Here is an 11,249-nt window from a genome sequence, read left to right on the forward strand (position 1 = left end):
TGGATAAACATGAGAGACGGTCAAAACTCGTTAATAAATATTTGCAATCAATTAGGAGTTGTATTTCTTTACACATAAAATTGTGCCTGTGAGAAAAGCTTTGTTTTATGTTGCACTCCTGTTGCCGTTTTGAAAGGGTTTGTTTATGGCTTTTTATTTAGACACGGCGCAAAAACAACATCAAGCACTAATTAACAAAAGGGACAACAAAATCCATCCATCCATTATCCGCAGCGCTTATCCTCAGTAGGGTCGCAGAGGTTGCTGGAGCCCATCCCAGCCATCTCCAGGCAGTGTGTAGGGGACACCCTGAACTGGTTAACAGCCAATCGAAGGCCACAGAGAGACAGACAACCATCCACTCACTTATTCACACCTAGGGACAATTTGAACCGGCTAATTAACCTGAAATGCATGTTTTTGGAATCTCGGAGGAAACCCACGCAAGCACGGGAAGAACATGCAAACTCCACACAGGAGGTTCGATCTCATGACCTCAGAACTGTGCTGTACACGCACTAACCACTGCACTGCTGTGCTGCCCTGGATATTTGCACAAAACCCGCTGTACAATATAATGACATACTATGATAACCCACTTTTTTTGTTGGTTTTCTTTTTCTTTTTTTATTATCGTTATTATCTTGTTTTTTTTTTGTAGTAATGTAAGCCAGTGCTTGAATTTGATCTAGCCAGTTGTAGAATTGTAGCATACAGTTAACATCAATATTTTGGGGCAGGAAGCTGCTAACTGGACACTCTGTTATGACCTACATAGATTTGCTCTTCGTGGGGGTGCTTTCCAAAAAACGTCCCGCTATAGTCAAAACCTGCAAAGTAGAAATCTTTATTATTACTTATTGATTACTCAAGAACATACTCGATTAACAGGCTCGAATGTTTGTTTAAAAAATAAAAGTAATGTAGTCTACACACATTTTCTTAACTAATTACTTCTGTACCGTTGAATTCAAATTTCAAAAACAATCATGCTGTTTTATTGCACAACTGTACGATCCACTTCACACAATACTTTGCCGCCATCATGTGGAAGTAATGCAAAACTACAGAAACAAAATATATTTCCATTATCAAACATTTTTGAACACACACCAGGGACCCACTAGGCAGCACCAAAGAGCAAGTTTAGCGGGTGGAGGGGTCCAACTTTGTTGGTGATAGAAAGCATCTTTCTCTGTTTAAAGTCAGAGTGCAGAACACAATGCACAATGAAACCGTGATAAAAAGAACCACAATAAAGCAAGGGATTACTGTATTCAATGTTGATGTTTGTGCAATGTCTGATAATGTCCTTGCAACATCCATTAAAGCCTGGTCGTCCTGGAAGGGGGATTACCTCATGTGTTTCTTCATTTTTTTCATCTTGAGGTTTTTGAGTTTCAGATCTGGGGATGTTGTAATGTGTAATGTCTGTGGCAGCTCTGAACATTTTGTGATTAAGGGCTTAACAAATAAAGTAAATATAAACAAGCCTGTAGAAATATTGAAAATACTTACAGTTGTAGCGCTGGCATCAAGTGATGTCGTTTCCAGGATAACAAGCTAAAAACAGTGTTGGTAAACGGTCTTTTTGTTGCTAACGCTAGGAGCCATGACGGACGACAACCCCCCTCAGTGTTATTGAGGACAACCGGACCTTTAGTCAACCCTTTAAACAATGGTTCTTAACCAGGGTTGGGTAGGGTTACTTTAACTGGATTACTCTCAATGACTTTTGGATGACTCCAATACCAAATATGCTAATAAAAGACAAAAGAAACTAAATATGAATAAAATGATGACTCACAACATATTTAGTTTCTTTTGTCTTTTATTAGCATATTTGCTATTGGAGTAATCAAAAAGTAATTGAAAGTAATCCAGTTAAAGTAACCCTACCCAACCCTGTTCTTAACCTTGCTCGAGCTACAGAACCCAGTTTCAGATGTGAATTCACTGAACCCTAACTTCTTGTGAAGACAAATATATACTTTTAAATTCAAGACGTGTTTTTCTACTGGTGCACAAAATGAACTGTGCAGAACAAAACCAACATAGTGTATGCACTCATGATAAATTAGAGAACTGCAAATCAGTATCACCTCTGCTGTTGCCCTTGAGAAAAAAATCGGGTATGCGTGGTTTCACCTTGGCAAGCGCTACGGTTTTGTCATTGTCACAGCAAAGTTCCTTTTCGTTGTTCTTATTTCCAGCATCCTCGAAAAGTATTGCTAGCAAAGATACTTCAGGACTTTCTTGGCAATGACTGGATACTTAAAAGATCAAAGCGGCGCTGCCATGAGCGGCTGCCTTTCCAGCAGCTCCCCTGTTATCTCTCACTTTTTGTGATTTTTTGTTTTATTGTCTGCTTCTATCTTCGGTGTTCTTCCTCCCGTTTTGACAACTACACTATGGATTACTTCTATCCTATGGACATGGGTTTTAGCGCACAAAAATGTGTTTATTCAAGGAATCAACTCCTTGCCATGAATAATTCTCGTGCCGGCGTGATGAAGGGGCCTATCGAGGAGGAAGAACCGGAGCTAGCTAAGCGGCTAGCGGCGTTATAAGTCTTCGGTACCATCCGTAATCATGGTAAATGCGAACTCACTACCAAATGAGATCATCGAGTGCTGGTGGAAAACATCGAAGCGCACAGGGAGCGCAGTTGCTGTGTTTTGCGGAAACGTGGCTCACGTTTAGCATTCCGGACGCTAACGTGTAGCCACCCGGAGCTACCCGGAGCAATCCGGCTTCAGCGTCGCTGTACCGAGACACGAAAGCCTAAAGGAATCGGAGAGGAGACTGACTCCCTAACACGAGGTGGTGTATCCCTGGACACAAAGAAAAAGATTTCCATCTGCCGCAGGGATGTCGAACTTTTGGACTGCCGTGTGACGTCATCCACTCCGCTGCAAGCACCCCTAGGGCATCATGTTAATCTGTTAATAAACAACGGGGTAGACTGCTGGAAGTGTGAATTTCCCTATGGGGATGAATAAAGTATCAATCTATCTATCTACTTTTCCATTTGTTGACACCAAAAGGTTGAGAGCGTTGTTCTGCAGGGTTGCTGCTGAACCTGGTTCTGCTTTATTTCAATGATTTAGTCAAAGATCCTGTGGTGAGAGAATTCTCCCACTGTGGTCCGCTGCGTGTTGTAAGAGGCGACTAAAGTGGAGGGAGCGAGGGGACTTTGGATCCTCTCCTCTCTATCTCTACTCCCCAATAGACAGCAAGGCAAAGAAAGGAGGGCAGGGGACCAAAAGGTCCTGCAAACCCTAGCTATAGGGTCACTAAATGTGAGAGGATGTGGAAGTAAAGCGACTGAGTGGAAGAAAAAGGAGATCGGAAGGAAGGTTGATGTGTTAGCCTTGAGTGAAACAAAGATGAAAGGAAAGGGTGAATTACAGCTTGGAGGCATGTATTTTAGAGAGTCTGGAGTTACGGGTTGACATGCTAAAGAAGGAGTGGCTGTGCTTGTGAGTGAGAAAGCAAAGGAAAAACTGGTGGAGTGGAAAGAGATAGCTTCCAGATTGATGTGGGTGAGGTTGAAGTGGGGTGTAGAAGAATGGCTGTTTATAAGTGGATATGGACCTGGAAAAGAAAACACTGAGAGCGGCACATCTAAAATGAAAAAAAAAACCTTCTACTACTTTACCGCAGCATGTTTCTTATGAAATCCACGTGCTACAGAGAAAATTACATTTTATTCATTTAATGAACACATTTTGAACATTTTGAATTCTTGAAAAATAATAACAATGAATGTCTCTTTCAAATAAATTAAAAAGCTGAATTTAAATTGTCCATGTAGCAAACGAAAGCAGAAAAATGCCATGAGGCGTCATCTTTATATCCATTTATCTTATCTAAAATGAAGATAACACTGTATATATTGCTTTTTCTTACCTTTACACTTTGTATAAACAACTATAGTGTGGTTATGTCTTATGAAGTGCTACAGAGAAAATTAGTGTGGGCCAAGACACACCACAGGAAATGGTGCTCCTACGACCTAAGTGGTTAAAAGTCATCATCAGACCATCTCAGCCAATTGGGATATGAGGCATATGCAGGGAAATATATAAGCTAGTAGTCTTTTGATGAAAAAGTGAGTGGCAAATGCTGGTTTCAGTTCCATGGCTACCGAAATATCACCAATTCCAGACACATCTTCGATCTTACTTACACGATTGTCAAAAAGAAGAACGTTTGCGAAAATATATCATAAACATATTCGTCCCATTGCTTTCACGGCAGAAGCTCCACGAGACTGATTCTAACTCGATTCAGACTTGATCGAGCCCAAGTTAGGAACTGCTGCCTTAAAAATGGTAAAATGGCAGTGTGGGGAAAAATAGATAGATAGATACTTTATTCATCCCCGTAGGGAAATTCACACTTCCAGCAGTCTACCCCGTTGTTTATTAACAGATTAACATGATGCCCTAGGGGTGCTTGTAGCGGAGTGGATGACGTCACGCTAGTCCAAAAGTTCGACATCCCTGCGGCAGATGGAAATCTTTTCTTTGTGAAAATCCAGGGATACACCACCTCGTGTTAGCAAGTCCGCCTCCTCTCAGATTCCCCCCGGCTTTTGTGTCTCTGTATAGCGGCGCAGAAGCCGGATAGCTCCGGGTAGCTACACGTTAGCGTCCGGAATGCTAAACGTGAGCCACGTTTCCGCAAAACACAGCAACTGCGCTCCTTGTGCGCTTCGATGTTTTCCACCAGCACTCGATGATCTTATTTGGTAGCGAGTTCGCATTTACCATGATTACGGACGGTACCGAAGACTTATATCGCCGCTAGCCGCTTAGCTAGCTCCGGCTCTTCCTCCACGATAGGCCCCTTCAGCCCGCCGGCACGAGAATTCTTCAGGGCAAGGAGTTGATTCCTTGAATAAACGCATTTTTGTGCGCTAAAACCCATGTCCATAGGATAGAAGTAATCCATAGTGTAGTTGTCAAAACGGGAAGAAAAACACCGAAGATAGGAGCAGACAATAAAACAATAAAGCCGCTCGTGGCGCTTTGATGTATGTAAATACCATTACTGTCCATGACAGGAACTTCGTTCTTCCATTACGTTTGGGAACGTTTGATGATAGTGAAGAACGAGAGAGCGCTTTCAAAGGCAGCTGGAGGGGAGTCATATATTCGATGGAGTCAGGTGAAAATGTATGCCTTTGATAATCTGCGGCTCTGGATTACAGCGTGTGGAAATGCAAATGAACCCTGGCGTTAGCCCCACTTAACGCCTCTCCGGACGAATGGCCGGCTGCCAGATGGCCAAGCGTGGGCTCCATTTGTCAGCGACCCGAGCGCCCGCTAACTGGCCTTGAGCCGCCCAAGATAATGACGTGTGGCACAGCCATCAGCCATAAAACCTAGCATAAATCTTTAGGAACAAAACACAGACGCTTGCCAGGCCTACAGACCCCTTTCCAGCCTACGTCACCATAGAAAGCGGGCACATTTTTGACCAGAAACAACGCGACCAGCAGTACGAGTTTGAATAGAGCGAGAGAGGATGTTTTTGTTGAGTTGCATTTTTAGATTCACAATATACCAAAAACAACAGCTGTCCCGTGTACGGGTGCACAAGTCATGATTTCAGAAACTCGGGATTTTTTTCTGCAGAGTGAAGGATTTTATACATTTTACTATAAAGGATTTTATTCGATTCAATACAAGTTACATTTATCGAGTGCAATGAAGATTTTCACCGAGTAGGCTGAAGTTCAATGACGGCTCACGCTGATCCGAATGCGGAATGTTTTGGCTGGGGAATTTTGATATCAGGACTCTGACGGGGGACGGCAAGCGATGTTTGGAGAACAAGGCCCTGATGACGTAGAAACGCTCTGCTGTTTTGAGTTTCTCCAGACATCGAGGCGAGGGGGTGGACCCCACGTGGGGGCTTTCCTGGCACGCCCATGGGAGGAGCCGACATACCAGCTTGCGGAGGGACGTGGGTCGAGAAAAAAAAAGAAGATTGAGAGAGGAGGCTTGACAGAGATTTAAGCGACACTAATTCGGCCAATAATGTTACCTTTCTATAATTTCCACACACTTTAGGAGGGGACTGCTTTTGTAACATAGTGTAAGAATAGAGACTTTTAGATAAAGCAGACTTTTTCCACATCATGCTGCCGTAGATGAGTAGAATATCTTTCTAGGAGAAAATGCTGAGTCACCAAAGGCAAAAGTGCAGAGTCAGCTTTTGTTGTTGTTGCATTTTTCACGGAGAACCTACCTGACTGCCTGGTAAAAGATGGTCAGTTCTAAACAACAAATAAACAAAAAGACTAAAAAAATGCCAAGTCAACAAAACCAAAAGTGATGAGTCAGCTTTTCCTGGCATTTTTGACATCCAGGATAAGTTGCCTGACTGACTGACTGACTGACTGACTGACTGACTGTGAAAGATGGTGTTGTTATTTAATGTCTTTCTGGCCAGGGAGAGTGAAATATCTTTCTTGGAAAAATACTGAGTCAACAGAAGAAAAAGTGCAGACAGTTTTTTGGGCCTTTTTCACATCTTGGGTAACCTACCTGACTGCCTGTGAAAGATGGTGATGATATCTAAACTTTTTTCCCCCTTTTACTGGGTGGACAGACACACATCTAAACAAAAAGACTAACAAGAAAATGCTTAGTAAACAAAACCAAATGTGGCGAGTCAGCTTTTCTCGGCATTTATGACATCTAGGGTCACCTGCCTGACAGTCTTTGAAAAATAGTGTTGTTATTGAATGTCTTTCTGGCCTGGGAGAGTGAAATATCTTTCTTGGAAAAATGCTGAGTCAACAAAAGAAAAAGTGACGAGTCATCTTTTTTTTTTTGGGCTGACTGTGAAAGATGGTTATATCTAAACGCCTCCCACTTTTCTTGGGTGGACAGACACACAAACAAAAAAACAAATTTGTAATATATAAATGTCTAAATAGTTGATGTCTAGATGGATAGATATCTAGATAGATAGATGTCTATATGTCTAGATAGATAGATGTCTAGATAGATAGATGTCTAGTTAGATGTCTAGATAGTTGATGTCAGATAGTTAGATGTCTAGATAGATGATGTCTAGATAGATAGATGTCTAGATGTCTTTATGTCTAGATAGATGATGTCTAGATAGATGACTAGATAGATGTCTAGATAAATAGATAGATGTCTAGATAGATATATGTCTAGATAGATAGATAGATGTCTAGATAGATATATGTCTAGATAGATAGATGTCTAGTTAGATGTCTAGATAGTTGATGTCTAGATGGATAGATGTCTAGATAGATAAATGTCTATATGTCTAGATAGATAGATGTCTAGATAGTTGATGTCAGATAGTTGGATGTCTAGATAGTTGATGTCGGATAGTTAGATGTCTAGATAGTTGATGTCAGATAGTTAGCGGTCTAGATAGTTGATGTCAGATAGTTAGATGATGTCTAGATAGATGATGTCTAGATAGATGATGTCTAGATAGATGATGTCTAAAAGTCTTTATGTCTAGATAGATAGATGTCTAGATGTCTTTATGTCTAGATAGGTCGATGTCTAGATAGATGACTAGATAGATGTCTAGATAGATAGATGTCTAGATAGTTGATGTCTAGATAGTTGGATGTCTAGATAGTTGATGTCAGATAGTTGGATGTCTAGATAGTTGATGTCGGATAGTTAGATGTCTAGATAGTTAGATGTCTAGATAGTTGATGTCAGATAGTTAGCGGTCTAGATAGTTGATGTCAGATAGTTAGATGATGTCTAGATAGATGATGTCTAGATAGATGATGTCTAGATAGATGATGTCTAGATAGATGATGTCTAAAAGTCTTTATGTCTAGATAGATAGATGTCTAGATGTCTTTATGTCTAGATAGGTCGATGTCTAGATAGATGACTAGATAGATGTCTAGATAGATCGATGTCTGGATAGACAGACAGATATATCTCCAGGCTATATAGATATAGCCTGGAGATGGAGGGCACCACCAGGCTGTACTTGCCCAACCCAACCCCAAATGTACATATCATAATAAGATCATAAACAGAAACATTATCACCACCCTCGCTTTATTCACCAATGATAAAAATGAGGCACAACATTGAGTGTCCAGCTGTCTAAAATCAATTTACAAAATGAGAAGTAGTGAGGGAGACTGTGAAAAATCCAAAGAATTTTTGGTGTGTTCTAGCTTGCCTTGGAACTGCAACAATAACCTCTTGTCTTCTTCAGATTTGTGGGCTTTGCAATAGGACGGCAGGCCAAAAACATCTAAGCCAGGATACATATTGGAAAAAAAAACTAGAATCTCCCAAATTTATGGAGGGAAAATGTTTTATGCAGCAGTGAAAGCGAACTGCTGGGCCAACCTCAAAAATGTGTGTGGCACAAACACAACAATGTTTTTCAACTTTATACTTTAGATCAGCCTTTGCTTTCAAATATTTTAATAAAAGATTCCTGGCACCGTCTTCATGTTTAAACCTAAAAGGATAGTGTGCAATATTTGACCACGAGATGTCACTACATTGTGTAGTGTGACCAAAAACGAATGCCACAAAGTCCAAGGAAGAATACAAACTATGGACACTTAAAGGTGGGCTGTGTCGTTTGAAGTATCCTTAAAAAGTTCAAAATGGCACCAATCCGTTTTCAGCAGAAGTTTGTTAGAGGAACCACATTGAAAACATATTTTCTGTAGTACTGAATCCCACTGCACTGTAATTCCTAGTATTTGATTAACTTGTACAACAAATAAAAGTCCAACAACATTTATGAGTGACCGAGTAGTATATCACACTCGCTCTCATATGTATGCACAAACACTATACTCTCATAGACACACTACTATACCCTCTCACATACAGTATCCCTTTGCTCTCATACACACTACTATACTCTTTTAGACATACCGTAAATTCCGGACTATAGAGCCATAAGCCGCAGCCACCACATTTTAAGAGGAAAACCGATTTTGTACTTACACAAGCCGCACCTGTATATAAGCCGCATGCGCCCACATTGAAAAATGTAACACAAACACAAAATTAACCCAAACACAACTTTAAGTCCCGCGATTGAAACTGAATGTCCTTCGTTAAAGTACACAGTCCAAAAATCTCAGCCGGCAAAATGAACGGAAAATGATAGCGGTACTTAAGGTTTCATGCAGACCTGCAGAGTCCGGGTCCCGTTGAAAGTAATCCAAGGAAAAAAGTGTATATTTCCAAAGGTAAGGGTGGGAAAACATATATCCACTATTGTCCGCCGTGTCCACAAACACTCACCTTTACCAGTCCCCACTTCCCGTCACACCGAGTTTGTTACGCCCCTTCTTTTTAATTCGCCCGTGCAAAACATATCAGAATAAGTGTCTAAAATAAATACATTACAAAAATATACAGTTGCAAATACATATTACATATGGGTTACACATATTTACAAAAAAAAACAGTACACCGGGAGAGTTTTCAAAGCTTTAATAATAATAATATAACTTTCATCCCAAACGGTGCCTGTGACAGGGCAGTTAATGGTAGCAACACTCTAGCAACACGCTCGCAACACAGTAAACGGGTCTGGTAAAAAAACATACCGTACTTGTAAAAATCACGGTAAACCGTCCTCATCTTCCTCCTTAGAACTGAAGCCATCAAAGTCGTCTTCCTCAGTGTCGGAAAGAAACTTTGTCATATAGACGTCGTCCCAAGCTCCTGCAGCCTCACTCGCGCTGTCATTGTCACTTGAACTCTCATCCACTCCTGATTCTGTGCCCTTCTTTCCGTCATGCAGCAGACCGGCTTTTCGGAACTTGTTGGTGATGGTGGATTCTTTGATGTGCCTTTCTTTTTGCATTTTGCATGATGAGGGTATGTTTACGCTAATTTAATTAATGCACAAGCCAAGAAGTTGCAGTCTTCTTCGGCGCATATATTCCACCGGTCTAAATCTTACCTTTTGTACTCGAGCGCCGAATAGTCATTTTGTGCATGGGTATGTATGACTGTGTCTTTATGAGAGTATAGTTGAGCATATGTGAGAGTATGATGTGAGAGCAAGTGTGATTTACTTCTCAAACAGCGTCTAATATACATTAACATGTCTATCGGGGATGCACATATGCATTAAAATACCCTCTCTTCCCTATTTCATTTTCTCCTTAAATGTCTGTGCAACATGGCACCATGTACTGGCTGATGGTGTTACTTTGTAAATGTAAATTGAAATGGTCTGCATTTATATAGCGCTTTTCAAGTCAATGAAGACCTCCCAAAAGCTCTTTACAATGTGCTTCACACTTTCCTTTTTACATAAACTAACCGGCAACTGTCCGCTCATCGGGGGCATTAGGGATTCAGTGTCTTGCCCAAGGACACTCTGACATATAACATGGAGAAGCCGCGAATCGAACCTGCGACCAAGACGAGGGCTTTACCTCCTGAGCTAATGTTTATTACCCTTGAGCAAACCTAGGTGATGTTTCTGTTTTGGATCAAAGTAAATATATATCCATTTGTTTTGTTGTTTGTTGGTCTGTCCACCAGAGAAAAGGGGGAAAGCGTTCATATAAGACTGCCATTTTTCACAGGCAGACAGGCAGGTTACCCTAGATAGGAAAAATGCCAGATAAAAGCAGAATCGACACCTATGGTTTTGTTGACTCAGCATTTTTTTACCAGAAAGACATTAAACTCTCCCAGGCCAGAATGACATTGAATATCAACACCATATTTTACAGTCAGGTAGGTTACCCCAGATGTGAAAACTGCCAAAAGGAAATGACTTGGCATTTTTGGTTTTGCTGACTCGGCAGCTTTCCCAAAAACTACTCTCAAACGCCAGGACAAATCTGGTCAGGATCACTATATTTCACAAGCAATCAGGTAAGTCACTCTAGAGGTGAAAATGCCCACATTGCATTTGTATGTTTTAGGGAAGTCATTAATGTCGTATTGAAGCAGCTAATCATTTTGAGCGTAATAGTTCAGTTAATAGATCGTGAAAAACACTTATTTTGATTTTGTTATTGTGTATTTCAGACTTTTGGAGCCGACGATGTTGTCTGCACGAGGATCTACACGAGAATGTAACAGCAAACAGTCGCTGCTAACATAAAAAAAAAAAATACGCCACCAACTATGTTGTAGTTCCATATTTTCACAAAACATCCGATTTGGACACAATACAAGGATCCATTCATGTTTTCTAGTAAACTAGGATGTAATAAAACAACT

The 11,249-nt window shown here is 40.8% G+C and overlaps 1 protein-coding gene across 1 annotated transcript in view; it reads left to right on the forward strand.

The window, feature by feature from the left end:
* LOC148366764 (cellular retinoic acid-binding protein 1) overlaps positions 1 to 11,238 on the forward strand; it is a 31,317-nt gene extending 20,079 nt beyond the window's left edge. The window contains exon 4 of the mRNA XM_088333561.1: positions 11,055 to 11,238. Within this exon, the coding sequence (XP_088189687.1) occupies positions 11,055 to 11,105 (51 nt within the window). The 3' untranslated portion in view covers positions 11,106 to 11,238. The remainder of the gene's footprint in view (positions 1 to 11,054) is intronic.
* The last annotated feature ends 11 nt before the right edge of the window (positions 11,239 to 11,249 follow it).

Source organism: Urocampus carinirostris, chromosome 4, assembly GCF_059441175.1.
Source record: "Urocampus carinirostris isolate Australia breed hairy pipefish chromosome 4, RoL_Ucar_1.0, whole genome shotgun sequence".
In the NCBI taxonomy this organism is placed as follows: Eukaryota; Metazoa; Chordata; class Actinopteri; order Syngnathiformes; family Syngnathidae; genus Urocampus; species Urocampus carinirostris.